This window comes from Squalius cephalus (genome assembly GCF_949319135.1).
Source record: "Squalius cephalus genome assembly, chromosome: 8".
Lineage (NCBI taxonomy): Eukaryota > Metazoa > Chordata > Actinopteri > Cypriniformes > Leuciscidae > Squalius > Squalius cephalus.
In genome coordinates this window covers 32862347-32880828 of record NC_137129.1, presented here as the reverse complement: position 1 = coordinate 32880828, position 18482 = coordinate 32862347, and the positions used below count along the sequence as shown (strand labels likewise).

Sequence of the window (18482 nt, the reverse complement as noted above, 5' to 3'; positions counted from 1 at the left end):
TGTATTGAGGTCCTAGGCCATTGAATGATTTATATACCAGTAATAATATTTTAAAATCAATCCTAAATGTAATTGGTGTAAAGACCTGAGGACTAGTGTGATATGTTCATATTTTCTGGTTCTGCTCAGAATCCTGGCGGCAGCGTTCTGTATGAGCTGCAACTGTCTTATGGTCTTTTTGGGAAGGCCAGTGAGGAGTCCATTACAATAATCCACCCTGCTGGTGATGAAAGCATGCACAAGTTTCTCTAAGTCTTGTCTGGAAACAAAGCATATATCTTGCAATATTTTTTAGATGATAGTATGCTGATTTAGTTATTGTTTTGACATGACTACTGAAGTCTCCAAACGCAATGACTTCAGTTTTGTCTTTGTTTAGCTGAAGAAAGTTTTGGCACATCTCCAACTGTTGACTTCATCAGTGTATTGGCACAGGGAGTCAATGGGGCTGTAATCGTTTGGCGATAGGGGTATGTAGATCTGTGTGTAATCTGCATAGCTGTGGTCAGCAATTTGGTTCTTTCTCATTATTTGGCTCATTGGGAGCATATACAGTTGAACAGTGCAAGAATTGAGCCTTGAGGGACTCCGCATGTAATGGATGTCCACTCAGACTTATGGTCTCCTATACTCACATAATAACCTCTCCCATCTAAGTATGACCTGAACCATTTTAGGACTATCCCAGAAAGCCCCAACCAGTTTTCCAGCCTGTCAAGAAGTATGTTATGATCGACAGTGTCAAATGCAGCACTGAGGTCGAGTAGTACCAGCACTGATAATTTGCCTGAATCAGTATTTAAGCGAATATCGTTTATTATCTTTATGAGCGCTGTCTCTGTGCTGTGGTGCGGTCGGAAACCAGATTGAAAACTGTCAAAGTATCCATTCGAGCTTAAGAATTTGTTCAGCTGATTGAAGACAACCTTTTCAATGATCTTGAGATTGGTCTATAGTTGCTTAATATGGTCTTATCCAGATTGCTCTTTTTCAGGAGGGGCTTGACAACTGCAGTTTTAAGGGAGTTTGGAAAACTCCCAGAGAGAAGTTAGGAATTTACCACTTCTAGGAGATCTGCTTCTAAACAGTTTAACACACTTTTGAAAAAAGATGTGGGAAGTGTGTCAAGAGCGCAGGTTGATGTTTCAAGGTGCTGTATGGTTTCTTCCAAAATTTTGCCATCAATTTCTTTGAAATCAGACATAGTAACTACTTCTCAGGTTGTGGTCTGATCTGTCTGACACCAGTGCAACTCAAGGATGTGCTGATCACCTTTCTGATATTATTGATTTTCATAGAGAAGAAGGAAGCAAACGCACTGCATTTGCTGTCTGAGAGCAATTCATTGGGAATCTGGCTTGGGGGGGTTGTCAGTCTCTCAGTAGCAAAAAGACTGTGTGTGTTGTTTAAGTTGCTGTTTATAATATTCCAGAAGAAAGTCTGTCTAGCTTTGCCTAGTTCCATATTGAAAGCATGGATGCTGTCTTTGTAGATCTTATAGTGGACTACAAGTTTTGTCTTCCGCCACATGCGCTCTGCTTTTCTGCATTGTCTTTTCATATTTTGCACTGCTGTTCAGTTTCTCAAAGGTGCTTTTAGTCTGCCACTCTTCTTCCTGACTTTCACAGGAGCAATATCATCAATTACACTTTTAACTTTTGAGTTAAAAGAATCAAGGAGTAAATCAACAGAGTCAGCAGATATGCTTTGTGTTAAAGATATAGCCTTCATAAATAGTACACTAGTGTTCTCATATAAGCGTCTCTTCTTGACAGACAGATCTAGCTTCAATGGCAGGAGAGATCAATATATCAAAGAAAATACAGAAATTATCAGACACCCTTAATAACAATCAATGAAATGTTTAGACCCTTACTGATAAGTAAATCTAGAGTGTGTCCACGATTGTGTGTGGGTCCATGTACATGCTGAGTCAGATCAAAAGTTTTTAATACAGTTTTGATTTATTTTGCCATATTGTTTTCTGCATTATCTATGTGGATGTTAAAATCTCCAGCAATAGCAAAACAGTCAAACTCTGAGGTAATTGTTGATAACAGTTCAGTAAAGTCCTCAACAAAGGCTGGAGAGTATTTTGGAGGCCTGTAAATAATGATAAGTAAAATGCGTGGAGCACCTTATAACACAATACCCAGATATAATCGAAAGATTGGTAATTCCCAAATGATATTTGCTTACATTGATAGACATCTTTAAAAAGAGCAGATACACCCCCACCTTTTCTACCTGCTCTGCAGACACTTATAAAAGTAAAGTTGTTTCATTGAGGATTGTTGCACTGCAGCTGTCTTAACAGTCTTACTTTTTTTCCCCCACAGCAATCTTAGTTTGACGTGTAATAGGCACCAGATTAGTTGAGTTTGCTGTACGGCTATTGAAGGCCTTAGACTTTCTATCATGTAATAGAACAACAATAGAGAAAGATACACTGGGTTCCCGCTTGTTTTGTAAACATTTGAGAAAGTCACTAAGGGGGTCATCCTTGGGAGCCCCAATCACCACTGAGAGTATCGGGCCAAAATAATTGGCATGTGGAATTTGCATGCCAAGCCATGCCCCCGGACATATGGGTATAGAAAGCCGCTGGAATGCAATACATCTTTCAGGTTTGTGCTGAGGAGCCGAGGTAGCATCTCGGCCATTCAGCGGTCATCACAGAGTTGTGGCAGGAGATCCCCCCATCAGGGAGCAAGGATACGTAACCATACGTTCCCTTTCTCTTGGTCACGTTCAACGTGATGTCAAACCAACACTAAGGGGTCCCTCTACTAAACGCCACAACTGCTGAACTATGTCACGAGTGCAAATGTGGGCAAGCGTCTGCGTGCAAATGACAAGTGCAACAACACTCACTCGTAACCTTCTAACTCCCAGGGTAAATTACCTCAGGTCTCACTTCCAAGGGACCTACTCACCTCAAAGAGGTCACTGCAGCTGTAGGGCCTGTTTCTGATTTTGAAAGTAATTTTAGGAAAAAAGCTGCGTACACCTGGTTGTTAAGGTTTCCTCCACAAAACTTGACTAGAGTAAGAGTGCTAAATGATGGAGAAGGGTTCACCATTCAAGGGGAACTCAACTAGACCGAAAGAGCGCACATTATAGTGCAAGCACTACACCCAGACCGTTTGTCCAAGACTTCCCTGATGTCACCAAAAACTCAAGATGAAACTGGTTCCATTCTGAGATTAATGTTGGCTATATACCAGCCCGCAGCTCTACATATGTCTGCTAGTGAAGCAGCGTTTGCCAAATCCTAAGTGGCAGCAATGCCTCGAGTGGAGTGAGCTCTCCCTCCTAATGGGCACGGTAGATTTTGGGCTTGATAAGCCCGGAGAATGGCGTCCACAATCCAGTGGGGCCATTCTCTGTTTGGAGATAGCCTTCCCCTTCTGCTGACCTCCGAAGCAGACAAAGAGCTGTTCAGATTGTCTGAAACCCTGTGCTCAGTCCAGGTGCTGCACAGGACACAACAGGGACAAGGCTGGGTTTCCGGGTTGCTTGCAAGTTCACCACTTGGCCCCTGAAGGAAGTAGTGGGAAGCTTGGGTACATATCCAGGCCAGGATCTCAGGATAATGTTTGAGTAGGCTGGCTCGAATTCCAGGCATGATTCACTAACCGAGAGGGCCTGCAGGTCCCCCACCCTCTTGAGAGATGTGAGAGCTAAAACAGCCTGAGTGATGGTATCTACCTCTGAATTCCTCCTTGTCCCGTCTAGGGACCAGATGTGGAAGTCTGGGCTCAGGAGCCAGATTGTGCCCTGCCCTGAGAAAGTAGGGGAATTCACAAGGCAGGGGGACGACAACATGACCGTGAGCTCTGAGATCAAGTCTGATTGGGCCAGTGGGGCGCAACCATTAGGACTTGTTCTTCGTTCTCCATGATTTTGCACAGTGTCTGAGCAATGAGACTCACTGGGGGGAACTCACCCGGGGCCATTTGTGCACCAGTGCATCTGTGCCGAGGGGAACCTCGGTCAGGGAGTACCACAGAGCGCTGTGGGAGGATTCCTAGGAGGCGAAAAGGTCTATCTGTGCCTCTCCGAATCGACTGCATAATAGCTGGACCACCTGGGGATGGAGTCTCAGTCTCCATTCTCCACGGAGTGAGGCCTTTTGTGAGAGCATGTCGACTGCATGATTGAGGTCATCCGGGGTGTGAATGGCGAGGAAGAGATGTCAGGCAAGTTGTGACATGCGACGAGAGCAGATTCCACCCTGGAGATTTGTATATGTCACTGTCACAGTGTTGTCTGTCCGGACCAACATGTCCTTGCCCTAAATCGATCGAAGCCTCCTCAAGGCCAATAGCACAGCCAGAAACTCTAGGCAGTTGATGTGCCAGTGCAGGCGGAGTCCTGTTCAGGACCCCAAAACTGCATGCCCATTGCACACCGCGCCCCAGCCTGTCTTGAAAGGTGTCTGTTGTGACAACAACACGCCTGGACATTTGTTCTAAGGAAACCCCCGCCCATAAAATGCAAGGTCATGCTCTGCAGAGGGGAGAGATTGCTCTTTTCCCAGTTGACCTGAAGAAATACAAAACCTGTGCTAATTGAAAGAAATTGACAAAGAGATTGAATCCAATATTTAGTGATAATATAGAGTAATGACAAAAAAAATTGTAGGCTGGTCATTTTTGACCGGAACCACCACAAGTATAACGGTGGGAAAAACAATTTACTAAATAAAATTACAAAAATTCTCAAAAATGTTTGGGGAAGTAGTAGAACTAGCATTTTTTTGGGAGAAAAAAAAACCTCACCGGGTCAAAATGATCCAAACACAACCAGAATGAAACCTTTTTTTAATTAAATGAGTCAATTCTGAATTATGCTTTGTACCTCAAAATTGCTTATTAAAGCAGCATAAAGTTGCTTCCGCACTAGTGAGCATGTATTGCGCATACACTCTCCATGGTTTTACACATAATTAAAAAAATATTAATTGGCCCACATAAGGTGCCTAATTCAAAGTCAAAGACCTAATTTCTTTGACACCCCTGGCTACTCTAATATGAAATTACAATGTATGCTTGTGTTCAGCAGAAGAAACAGGTTTGAAACAACTTGAGGATAAGTAAATGATTACAGAATTTTCATTTTTGGGTGAACTATCCTTTAAGGATGTGGTTATGTGCTTTATGTGCCATACTGTTGAACCTGTATATATGTTACCTTATCATTTCCTCAAAAAGAACTGGCCAGATGCACATGAAACTTTTGCTCTGACTTACCAGTTCAATGCTGTGACCAGTTACCAGTTCCTGTTGCAGTAAACTAAACAACTGAAAGGTGTTCATGACATAACCAAATTAGATTAAATACTTTTTTCCCCCTAACTAGATGTTTGTTCTGGTTTTTGATAAATTGAATGTCAAATGCAGTAATAAATAATTTAACTATTTTACTAATTTAATAATAATAAACTATTTTCATTAAAGCATCGTTGTTTCCAGAGCTGTTTTGCATCTGTATTTGGCTAAATTTAGCAATTGTTACTACAATAAAAACTGTGGTAACTTGGTAAGTATTACTCACCATAAATTTGAGTAACAGTAGGATTCTAAAAGCATTCATTATTAATTAATATATATATATATTTGTATTTCAATATAATAAATATTATATTTATATTTGTTTATTGTTATTGTGCATTATTTATTATGACTAAGAATGCCTGAAATACTCTATGGTTATTACCATAGTCGTTTTAAGGAGAAAAAGAAAGAAACGCAGTAAAGTTAGGGTCATAAGAGCCTCCGTACCGTTGATGGCAGCATTTCACATCATGTGCAGCGCTCATATGAACCCCAATGACGTTCAATACATGTCGACCGTGTTGACAGAAATACAACAAAGAGACGAGCTGCTTGTTGCGACGTGAGAAATAAATACCACGTTGATAACCAAGTAATTTACCTAATATGTAAGGCAGCATAGGATATTGATACGAATAAAGGTAAATGTTTGGTTTTTACTGTCGTGTATTATGAAGTAATATTGTAAGGTTAACCACCTAGCTTAGCACAAATCATCTGCTAACTAAACAATTTGATGTCAGTCTGTTCGGGATTTTTAATGATTTGCCTTAAAGTAACTAACATGTAAAGCGATGTTTATATTATTTGTGTCCTGGAAACAATAATCTGTCTCATTCTGTGTTTGAGATGCTCGTGTTTAAAAAGTTAAAGCCAGACTTTTATTTCATATTCGATGGTTGTGAAAACTATTGAAGAGACACGCTGCCCGTTATTGTATTTTTCCGTTTAAAGGTGGTAATGTAAAAGTTTTGAATAAAAAGTAATTATTTGTAAACCAGGGAAAGTAAATATGATTCTAAGGCAGTGACATTTAAGTTATTTACCAACTGTTGGAAAGTAAGACATTTTAACTGGAAAGTTGTACTGTTAATGACGCTGACAAAAAAGTACAATAATGTTACCATGTTTTTATTTATTTTTACCGTGTTAATTCAATGTAGTTCCTTTAAGTATCACATGAATACGATATTTTTTTGAATATGGGAATCATCATTATGGTGCATATCAAGATACTATTGTATTTCCATTTATTACCATCACTTTACCACGGTAAGTTACCACCACAGTACTTTTTGTCAGGGAAGCATTTAGCAGTTTTATCACATTCGCAGTTTTATGAAAAAAAATACCATTTACAATAAATTACAATAATAACCATTGGTTTCACAAAAAAAAAATAACGACAGTTAATATATTTACTTCTGTAAAAGCATACAAAATATATATATTTGGAATCCCTCAAAGCTTCCAGAATTTTTCCAGGTAATTTGTAATTTGCAGAGTGACTTTGATTTCCATATTGTTTCTCTGCAGGTGGAACAGGTGTGGACACAACTGGAGGGCAACACAGAGGAAAGGACATACACAAGACTATTCAAAGAACTGGCTTGTATTCAGCGCTGTTTGACTTTTGAACTGCGTCACCCTGAAGTGTTACTTTGTCTATTCATTTTTGAATGTGTGATTCTACTCTCAGATGTGCTGGAATGAATTCTACCTGCCAGGCAAATGTATAAATGAACCGAGTCTGGTCTCCCTGATCAGGACATTTGAGAGTTTTACTTAGTGAAAATCGGCAGCCAAAAGACCACAAAGCACTGTTTTTGCACAGTGTAAATATTGTGTAGACAAACAAAAAGAAAGTTCTGGGCTTAGGAGCATTAGGTCTTTCTGTACTTCCCATTGCCTTAGCAGACTAGTTATTTATCACACCTGTCCAGGTATAATTTTCTATACTGCGTGCAGGTGTGCAATATTTATGCAAATAAATATTTATTTCTCTTCTTTTGGAAGAGCTCTTGTTAAACACCTTGGGTGGCAGCATTGCTCTTATTAATAGAGCCTAAGCTATATGTTGAATTTGTAAATATCTAAAAAAAAATAAGATTCTTTAGTGAAACCTTTTTACTGAGACCTTGTGGACACTGTGAATGGTTCACTAGATCTTATTAGACCTTGGTAAGCCATTCAAAAGTGAAAAAGACGTGGTAAAAAGAATATAAACTGAAAACACCCACAAAGCAGTGATAAAATGGCAACAAGGATGGAGAATGCTGGCCCAGCTGTCATGGGGTTGAACACACACAGCAGGCAGTTTGTAGGACAGCCTAAAGCTCCTTCTCAATTAGGACCCCAAACTGCAAGTCCTCAGCCCATGGGGACCCAGAAACCTGAAACCAATGCATTTCAGGAAGGACCTGGCATCAGGTAAGCTTATCATTGTCATATTCAACAGACTTGATTGGTTAGCTAGACTGAGTCTATATATAACATGTCTGTGTACACTACCTTTCAGAAGTTTTGAACTTTTTAATGTTTGTAATACGCTAATTTGCTGCTCAAGAAACATTTCTTTCTTCTTTTTTATCAGTGTTAAAAGCAGTTTCATGGAAAGTAAACCATGCTACAATTTTTTTAGAAAGCATTTATTCGAAATAGAAATCTTATGTAACATTATAAATGTCTTTACTGTCAAATTTGACCTATTTAATGTGTCCTTGCTGAATAAAAGTTGTAATTTCTTTAAAAATAAACTTTTAAATAGTGGTGTGCAATCTGTTTATGTATACTGTATATATTCATAAAATATTCACTTACACTACTTAGGTTTGGTGACGACTGGAAAAGAAGCCTACAGCTTCCCTCTAAGGACAATAGAGTCAAAACTTCCGTAAGTCTTTTAGTGAAACTTAAAATAAAATAAAAAAACAGTGTAATCAGAGTCCTCAAATAGTGTAATGCTGATACAATCTCCTTATGATCCAACTATTCCATGCTCTTTCTTTCTCTCAAGGATGTGACTGCAACCAAAGGAAATGAGTTTGAGGACTACTGCTTAAAGAGAGAGCTGCTGATGGGCATTTTTGAGATGGGTTGGGAAAAGCCCTCCCCCATTCAGGTAATAGATGCGGCAAATGCAAAACCTAGACTAGTAGACAATTTTTTTGCATAAGAATATGCTAGATAAAAACCAGTGCCCTCTTTATCTGTTCTTTATCTAGAATATTAATAAGCACTGTAGAACATCTGTCATCCAATCAGAGTCAAGTATTCAATAGTGCCATGGTTTTTAGGGCTCTTAATTTAATTAATTAGTTATGGAAAAATAATGCCCGCCCCACCCCAGACCTGACTGGTGACAAACATGATGCAGAGCAACAACTCACTGCGTAATGGAGCCTATAGTTAGAATGCCCCTGAAATTCAAGATATTGGGGAAAAGATTCTCCTGTATGAGTTTTTGTCTCATATTTATAACATATGATATTTGTCCTGAATAGCACGAGTGTATACAACAGTTCAATAAATTAGTTAATATTGTGTTTTGTAGACACACTATTGTCTGTTTTTGCTCCATTTTGCCAATGAAAATATTACCTATAAAGCCAGAGCAGAACTGTTGTGCGTCGCCAAACAAGAGCGTTCTGAACGAGAGAGCCGTTTACTTCATTCCTGAATGAATCAGCCTTTTGAACTATCGAATGAATGAATAACTATAACTTACTCATTAAGTCATTTACCACCACCTACTGTTAATTTCAGTTTCTTATTTAGGGTATAATTTCATTTAAAAAATTAATCAGCTACTCATTCTCATGTTGTTTCAAATCTGTATGACTTTCTTATGTGAGTTTTAAAAGAAGATATTTTGAAGAATGTTGGAAACCAAACTGTTTTGGTTACCATTGACTTATATTGTATGAACAACAACAATACTGAGACATATTTTCTAAATGATGACAGAATTTTCATTTTTGAGTGAACTATCCCTAAATACCCATTAATATCTTGGCATTATTTAATTGTAATTGCAGGGTAAATGCATTCATGCCACCTCTGAGCGGCAATAAACGGTCTGTAAATGACCTAAATACTAATTCAGATGCAGCTTCTAAAAAAAAACAAAAAATCATGGCAGTTGTAGCCCACAAGTTAATGTGTAATAAATTCTATGTCGAATCAAATACAATTTGTCTTTCTAAAGCTGCTTTTTGTAATGTCCATTTGATGCTTTTCTCATCACAATACAGACTATAATGACACATCATGTCATTAGATTAAAAATTTGATTCACTTGACAGCCCTATATATAAAATGTTGACTTATTATTTGTATTATTACAAAGTATTATTTTGAATCTTTTAATCAACCTACCAATCTTTCTGCAAAATATTGGTATCTTCACTGTTTATGCTTAAGTAATAATTTGTTTTACTTTGTTTTTTTTTTTTAGGAGGAGAGTATTCCTATTGCCCTCTCTGGACGTGATATACTGGCTCGTGCCAAAAACGGGACAGGAAAGAGTGGTGCATACCTGATCCCCCTACTGGAGAGAATTGACATGAAAAAGGATCATATTCAGGGTATCGCTCTCTCCTAAAACTTATTACACAAGATATACATTTTTTATCCCCCTTTTTTTTTTTTTACTGTGCTATATTTCTCTTTGCCTGCAGCCATCGTGATGGTTCCCACTCGTGAACTAGCTCTGCAGGTCAGTCAGATCAGTATTCAGATCAGCAAACACCTGGGCGGTGTCAAAGTCATGGCAACCACAGGTGGGACAAACCTTCGAGATGATATTATGCGCCTGGATGAGACAGGTAATGCTCAGTAATCACATAAAAGATACCTAATCGTAAAGAGATTACAGTGTGATCATCTTCTGCAATAAAAACATGTTGTTTAAAACTCTCTTCTGCAGTTCATGTTGTTATAGCAACACCTGGCAGAATTTTGGACTTGATAAAAAAGGGCATAGCCAAAGTGGATAAAGTTCAGATGATGGTTATGGATGAGGTGAGCACTGCACAAGCTTACATGCCCATCAGAATTTTAATAAAATGTTATTCCCTGTTGCACACTGTCATAATTGTACATCTTAAGATAGTTATTTAGGTGTTTAGATGTTAATACCAACAATATCAAAGTTCAAGCTGTTCATTGCCTGTTTTATTGTAGGCTGATAAGCTGCTCTCTCGGGACTTTGTGGTTCTTATTGAGGACATCATTGGTTTCCTTGCGAAGAACAGACAGATACTGCTCTATTCGGCCACGTTCCCCATCAGCGTGCAGACGTTCATGGTCAGAGAAATCTTTTAAACACATTTATGCTTGCATTCTGCTTCACGCTCTTTACATCTAAATGTTTTCAATTTATTCGCTTTTGTGTGTCTGTAGGCAAAGCACCTGCAGAAGCCCTATGAGATTAATCTGATGGAGGAACTGACCCTAAAGGGCATTACCCAGTACTATGCTTACGTCACAGAAAGACAGAAAGTCCACTGCCTCAACACACTGTTCTCCAGGGTAAATAGTGAATTTCACTTTAGAACATTTAATAATTAGGTAATGGAACAAGTAATATTTAGGCTGGGTAAAATGTCATGTCACAACCTTGATGAGTCATTTTTGTAGCTTGGTTTTGATTTTTGATTTTTTTTTTTTCTTCTTTAAATATATTTAGGGTGTGTTCACACTTGTAGATCTGTTTTCTTGATTCGTTTGGTCCGGACCAAAAAATAGAATTATACATTTTAGTCCTGGTTCGCTTAGCGTTCACACTGTCATTTTTAACACCGAACCTATAGATACAAAAAAACAGCACTGGGCCGAACTTCCAAAACATTGCTGTGTGCTGGATTAGTATGCACATACATATGGAGTTTTTACCAGCTGAGAACTCGTGTAGGGCTTAAAAAATGTGTAAAGGAGTCAAAACAGCAGCAGAAATTTCTCCATTACACACGCAAACAAAGTTCTGCTGCAAGAAGAAAGATGCAGTTCTGACAACAGTACTGAACTGTAGTGGGCAATATTGCAACTACAACAAGAAAAAACAGGTATGCTTGAGCATTCTGTCCTTTTTAGGTTCGCATCTTGTGACATTACGTCCTGTTTTTTCGTTGCCTTCTTTGGTCCATGTATGTTGCGTTCATATTTCAGTCAAAACACACCAGAGTTAGTTTGGAAGCGGACCGAGACCCACATTTTCAGAAGTCTGTATTGGTGCGCACCAAGAATTGGATGGCATTTATTCAAATGAACCGCACTAACATCAATCATTTAAATTGAACCAAACCTGCCAAGTGTGAACACTGGACTACACTACACAACTTTTGCAAAGATTTTTGCCCTAATTTTCAGATTTTACAAGACAAAACAGATTTTGGAGTTGACCGATTTCACAGAAAATCGAGTAGTGTATAATGGGCACAGACTCCAATTTCTTTAGCTTCAGATTATGATTCCATCCAGTCCGAGGATATCAAAACAGTCGATTTTAGCATCGCTACTGTATATTATTGTAAAAGTAATATACAGACGATGCATGTGCATCAGTAACAATAATAAAAGTGCATAGTTAATCTACTATCTTAACATAATATAACTATCATAATATGGTTGGTTTCTATTAATATCAAAGTCTATATTCTTAATATGTAGCTCGGTTCAGCTAAGGTCATTCACTGTTGATTCAGTTCTGTTCAATAACAGTAAAGATCATCAAATATGAAATGAGTGCAATTCATCTATAAAATAGCTCTGTAGATGTCTATCAGTTCTCATCTGATAGTGTCAGTCCAGTCAAATCAGTAATATTGCTGAATATTATGTGACCCCAACTAAGTTTGTCAGTTGTGGTATTGTGATTTAGTGAATTACAACCAAATGCTTTGTTTCTACAGTTGACATGACCTCACGCTCTTGTTCTCTCCACAGTTGCAGATCAATCAGTCCATCATCTTCTGTAATTCTACTCAGCGAGTGGAACTTTTGGCCAAGAAGATCACGCAGCTGGGCTACTCCTGCTTCTACATTCATGCAAAGATGATGCAGGTGCGTCTTTTGTCGTTGTTAGTTCCAGTTTAATTCAAATCTGTTCGGTGTGACTAATTTATTTCAGTCAAATGCTTGAAACTTTAGTTATGCAGTTATTTGTGACTGCAAACATACTGTGCTTCCTTTCATTCACATGGCAGGAATACAGAAACCGTGTTTTCCACGACTTCAGAAATGGACTCTGCAGGAACCTTGTTTGCACAGGCGAGTTTATCTCTTTTCTTTTGCATAACCCAACCATAAAAATAAAATGTATATTTTCTTTTCCTAATAATATTATATCTTTGTTATTCCTAATTCAGTGAATGTGTGCTTTTGAAACAGATTTATTCACTAGAGGCATTGACATCCAGGCAGTAAATGTGGTCATCAACTTTGACTTCCCCAGGAATGCAGAAACGTATCTGCATCGCATAGGACGCTCAGGTGAAGTTGACAAGCATAAATAATGCTTAGTGTTTTGGATTCAATTATTTACATTTATATTTAAAATTTGAACACTATATATATATTTAATACCACTTAATGTTTTTAACATAAATTTTTTGTTTTTATTGTGTTCTCGCAGGGGCTGCCCCTGGCTAAAGATTTTTCTAGTCAACTAGTAGTCATTCATTTAGGCCATTAGTCGACTAATCGCTTAAATATAAATATAAATAGCTTAAATATATACTGAGGGGAACGGCGTAATATAGCCTATTCTGCCCTACAAAGGCAAAAGACCTTAAGTCGCTAGAGTGTGGAACTGAGAAAAATGACTTTAAAGATTTTTAGTTGTCCCGCCAAATTAATTATAGGTAGGACACTGGAAATCTGGCAAATAGATGTTTTAGTAATGGAAATTATATACATAAAAGAATCTTGAGCTCAAACTTGACTTTTGACCACTATTTTAAAGTTACTGTACTCTGCCTTTGTATTGTCAGCAAAAAGTGAGAAGTCATGCCAAGGCAAAAGGCAGTAACTTCCACATTATCAATATTTAGTTGCTGATCACCATTAACAAAATCATTATAGTACACACCTGTATAAAATCTAGTGATCATGGCATTTATTTTGTATGATTTACAATTATTTATAGCCATCTGCTTATTGCTATCCTGTGCTTTGGTTGCATTCTGATGGCATTATTAATACATTTGACATGACAAAATACCTCCTATTAGTCCAGCGTTGACTCGACCGCGTTTAGGGCGGGGCTGAAGGCGAAGTTTTGGCACTCTGCCAGCTAGTTTGCCGAGCTTTAATTCTTGGTTGTATTCATCTGATACGGCAATGTGTAACGTTTTTCTGTCAACTCTGCATAATCCTTCGCGATCGATATCGCACGTTTGTCGATGGAGCAGACCATACTAAATGTTCTGACCGCTCTGAGGACATCAGAAGTTAGAGCGACTGATGGCAGCTGTACAAAGTACACAGGCTACACCGTAATTTTAATTTTAATGGACATTAAAACAAAGGCAGATAACCGACAATCTGGTAGGTAGCATTATTTGATTGAACACCGGCACAGTAACTTCATATTGACGCGCGGCTAAACAAAGGCAGAGCACCGTAACTCGTAATTTGAGCGTTCCAAAACAAAGCCAAAGAGCGGTAACTGATGTTACGGTGTTCTGCCTTGGTTTCTCATGGGCTTTTGGAAGTTACTGTTAAGACAAATCATTATTTTCTCGAAAAAAAAACGGAATTGATTCAAGATAATTATCCACATGATAAAGAAGGTCTTGAATGTGCCAAAAATATAAATAACTCATTTTCGACCAAAAACAAAGTTACGGTCTTTTGCCTTTGCACGGCAGTATTCCGAGCTTATAAAGCTTGCCGCAAAGCACCAGCAAAAGTAATGATTATGAATGTGACGGAAAAAATAGCAATGAGACATTTTAATTATGTATTAATAAACTGGTGTTTTCTGTGTTGGGTACGTATGGATTACATAAGCAGGGAGCATTTGTTTTCGATTTGAATTGGTTCATTTAAAAGTTGACGTTTCAAGCTTTCTATAGATATATTTCTCATGTCTGTGAGGCAAGTAGCCTATATGCTGAGTTTCGGTTCATTTTTGTGACGTGCTCCAGTTCACAGAGACCGAGACGGCAGAAAGCGCATCCTATTTGTTATCTTTATTTTACAAAGGCACAGTGTTTTCTTATTAGGGTTGCACAAATAAAATAAAAGTAGACCCTTTACAGTTTCGAATGATGTATTACCAAAAATGAGTATTTTAATTTGTTTCTGCTGTTGTCAGGAAAAAATGCAAGGGATCGCGCCTGCGCCTCCATGTCGTGAAGTGCGCTATACTTTAGCTTCCACACTCCACACAAACACTTCGATATGCACCTAATAATAGCGCACATTTTTATCTAGGTTAACGTTAGAGCAAGCAGCCATTGAAAGTTGCTACTTACATGTATCAAATGATAAGCAATATTTACTTGGCCACAAGTTTTTTTTTCTGCTACTAATTTTGGTTGACTTAGCCTCTTCTAGTCGACTAACGGGAGCAGCACTTCAAATTACAACCGCTTTTATTTGATAATATATCATTTTACGGTCTCTGTGTTTAATTTATAGGAAGGTATGGACATCTGGGTTTGGCAATCAATCTCATTACTGCTGAGGATCGTTTTAACCTGAAGACCATTGAGGACCAGCTGGTGACGGACATAAAGCCCATTCCCGGCAGCATCGATAAGAGCCTGTATGTGGCAGAGTTTCACTCGGTGGACCCTGACTGTGAGGACGAAGCAGAGGCGGAAGCGGAGGTGTTTAAGCCTGCCAGGGGGTCTGACGCCCTTTAGGGAGCAACATTAGAGAGCAGGTGAAGGCATACAGTTGGGTGGGCATGTTAAGAACATTATGCACATGTAATGGGGAAATTCATTAAAGTCTAACGTTACTTTATTGATCTGATATCTAATATTGCAATGTGTGTTATTTCCATCTGAATCAGAGATCATTGGAGTGACTTTACCATCTGCTCTTTCTAGGACAGTTGGATAAATTGAACCTGACTTTTGCACAAACATCTCCTATTGCACAAACCAGTTACTACTCGGCTCATATATTTCCTCATCTTTTCCACCTCCACAGTATTTTTTTTTTTTTTTTTAAGTCCCTGCTTATGTTTTGCTCTTTTGTTTGCATTCATTGTTCATTTTGGGGGAGTAATGACTCTACACATTCCATTTGAGACTTGCAATAATAAAAACAGAGCATTCAGAGAACAGTTCCTGTTTGATCGAAAACTGTATTGGTGAAAATAGAGCATAGCATGCTTGCATCATTAGTTGAGAATTTATACTCAAACCCTTCAACAAAACATGTTTAACCCAAGTGCCTTAATATATATCGTCTCTGTCTTAGACTGGTATATGTCATTGCTATGTTGAAGTATTCCCAAAGACTAAACCGCAGGGTTTTGCAGCACATCGGTGCTACCTGATTCTGTGAAAGAATCATTGGTATTGATTTACTTCTAACATGAGAAATTCATGAAATTCTATTCATATTCAGTCTGAGGCAGCTGTAGAAACCAGCATCCATTCAAATATTGCAGAGCTCAGGGTTGAGGTGTCAACACTAACATTGCACTAAACTGCCTGAGAAAAAACATCTTTTGCATTAATATTGGTGCTTTTTGAAGTTTCATTGGCAGTCATTGACAAATGGTTGACAGTATTGTTCATTGGAAATCATTAAGAAACTTGGAGGTAAATTATGGTTTTTAACCAGATAGACAATTTGTGGAATTTTTTTTTGTATCTTTTGATATTATTTTTATATAATTTTGAAACTACTATATAAGCTATTCCTAATTTAAATGGGCATGCCAAAACTGGCATAATGTAAAAGATGTCAGACTACTACATGAAAGTTGATTTAAAAGTCACCACAAATGATGTTAAAAATCAAATGTCTGAATGCAGTTATAAAATCCTCACATTTGTATGCACAAATACGTCAAATATTTGTCAAAAGGGGCTGTTTGGTTCATTTTATTTTCATTTATTCAAAGATTGATCAGTAGAGCATTTTGTTGTTCCCTCTACGTTACATATTTGACAGTTTTCATTTCTTTAGATATTAATGAATGTATGAAGTGGCTAATGAATGGACTTTATGCTATTTCCAGATAAAAACTTTTTTTGTTTTTGCTAAAATGTTTGCTTTTATCTTTTTCTGAATTTTGCCTTTGATTCATATTCTGTCTAGTGATACAAATACAAAAAAATACATAAGTACATAAATATACACATATTACTTGGCAGTAAGGAGGTAACTTGTTTTATTTTTATTTGGATGTTTGCAAGAGGAACTTTTCATAACCTTGTTTCATTTATGAATTTTTTTTTTTTATCAAGACAGAGTATTTTTGTATAGCAAAATTGTAGCATCTTCTCAGAGGCAGCTGTGATTTTTTTTTTTTTTTTTTTTTTTTCACCCAAGAGATGTTCTTTATTGTGGAAAAATAGTTATTGCTACGCAGGGATATGTGGAGCTTTAGTGTAGAAACCTCAGTTTGCATGTTTCTTTAACTATTAAAACAGCACAGTGCAGGCAAATGTTTATTGCAGAGTTAAATTAGGAAACCTTGAGCCAGATTATAAATATCTGCTGATGATGATGTGCTGTTGAAAAATAAATTTGTGAGATTATTACCATATTTCAAAATGGACAAACTTTAATTCTTTATCCATCCTGCAGTGATGAGCTGTTTTTTTTTTTTTTCTTTGTTGCTGTTGTTTATGGTGAGGGTGTTTCTGAAAATAAAAATGTATACGTTATATAAATAAATGGGGAAGCAGATTTTGTGGGGACAAATGTTTACTTAATATTGGATTTCAGGATAAAAACTAAAGCAAACCAAAAGTGTGTGTGTACCATATGTATGTACCGTATGCCCATCCAACAAATATGCAGACATGCATGATACCCTGTTTGTAAGTCTGATTGATGCAAGAATGCTTTAATGGTCATGACAGTGTGTGTGACTGTCTGATTGATTTATGTTTTGTCTTTATTGTTTATTTCATTTAAATAGCTTGTGGTTATATGTATAGACTTGGAATAGAATGAATGTGTAATCTCTCCAAAAATTCAATACATTCAAATTAGAGATAACATGCAGGCTTTTTACTTTTTTTACTCAATGTGAAAACCTAGGCCATTACCTGCATGTGTCCCTTTACATATGCCATATATTGATTTAAGTACCTACCGAGGGATGTATTTCTGTATTTTGCAGAGGCAACTCCTCCTAAATTATTAAACTCTTGAAATACTACACTTTATGTTCCGTCAACAATGAATGAAAATATTTTAAATGCTCTTTATGAATCTAAATATGTCTTTTCGGGTGGTTTATATGAAATTTGCCACTCAAATGTGTTCATGAATCTTATTAAATTAATACAAATTCCTATATTATTATATTCCAAATGCATATATATATATATATATATATATATATATATATATATATATATAATATAGTCATATGCAATATTACTGTGTTTTAGTTCAACTGAACTGACCAGCTTTCATCTCGTCATGGGTTGTCAACATTTATTTCATTTCGATACTAGAAGGTGATTCATTACATAAATAGAATGACTAAACATTATTTCTATTTGGTTTTACTTATACTTAAAGCTCACAGTTCTAGTTAAAAGACCACAAGCGACCTCCAACGCACATTTCATGACCTTCACGCAAATGCCCCTCTCAAACCTGCCTCATCATGTTTACGTAGTGATTGACAGTTAAACAGACCAATAGCCATTCAGCTTGGGTTTTGTCGAGCTGAAAGTAGGAGGACTACAGTTGCGAATCGGTTCTTTCGAACAGTTCATCTGAACGAAACAATTCTTTGACGTCTTGACCTTTACAGTCTATGGGGTCTTGACGCAATTGCATCATTTCGCTTTTGAGAACCTTTTTTTCTATTACATTTTATTAATGAGGAAGATGTTTTAATTTTAAGTTTGTTGCCGCCTAGATTCAAGTCATTAACACATAAAGTCGATTACAACCATAAAATTGGATAAATGCATAAAAATGACTCGAAAA

General features: G+C 37.3%; 1 protein-coding gene across 3 annotated transcripts; it reads left to right on the top strand.

The window, feature by feature from the left end:
* Nucleotides 1-5815: 5815 nt before the first annotated feature.
* On the top strand, nucleotides 5816-17698 carry LOC307162575 (putative ATP-dependent RNA helicase DDX6). Of its 3 annotated transcripts, none has more exons than XM_079877994.1 (14): nucleotides 5816-5980; nucleotides 6876-7769; nucleotides 8169-8232; nucleotides 8356-8460; nucleotides 9796-9925; nucleotides 10019-10165; nucleotides 10267-10361; nucleotides 10524-10646; nucleotides 10743-10871; nucleotides 12285-12401; nucleotides 12545-12608; nucleotides 12729-12830; nucleotides 14985-15231; nucleotides 15364-17695. In XM_079877994.1, the coding sequence occupies exons 2-13, from the start codon at nucleotides 7594-7596 to the stop codon at nucleotides 15209-15211; spliced, it is 1479 nt and encodes a 492-aa protein (XP_079734120.1). In that variant the 5' UTR covers nucleotides 5816-5980; nucleotides 6876-7593; the 3' UTR covers nucleotides 15212-15231; nucleotides 15364-17695. The 3 variants fall into 3 exon arrangements, with proteins under 3 accessions (XP_079734120.1, XP_079734119.1, XP_079734121.1); XM_079877993.1 differs by having other exon boundaries at nucleotides 5827-5980; nucleotides 15401-17698; XM_079877995.1 differs by having other exon boundaries at nucleotides 5837-5980; nucleotides 15406-17532.
* Nucleotides 17699-18482: the final 784 nt, after the last annotated feature.

Excerpts from the sequence above, each read along its gene's own strand:
- LOC307162575 (XM_079877993.1), top strand. The coding sequence starts at position 7,594 with ATGGCAACAAGGATGGAGAATGCTGGCCCAGCTGTCATGGGGTTGAAC. Across the intron at positions 10,362-10,523 it reads AGATGATGGTTATGGATGAG|GCTGATAAGCTGCTCTCTCG; the intron begins GTGAGCACTGCA and ends GTTTTATTGTAG. Across the intron at positions 12,609-12,728 it reads CAGGAACCTTGTTTGCACAG|ATTTATTCACTAGAGGCATT; the intron begins GCGAGTTTATCT and ends CTTTTGAAACAG.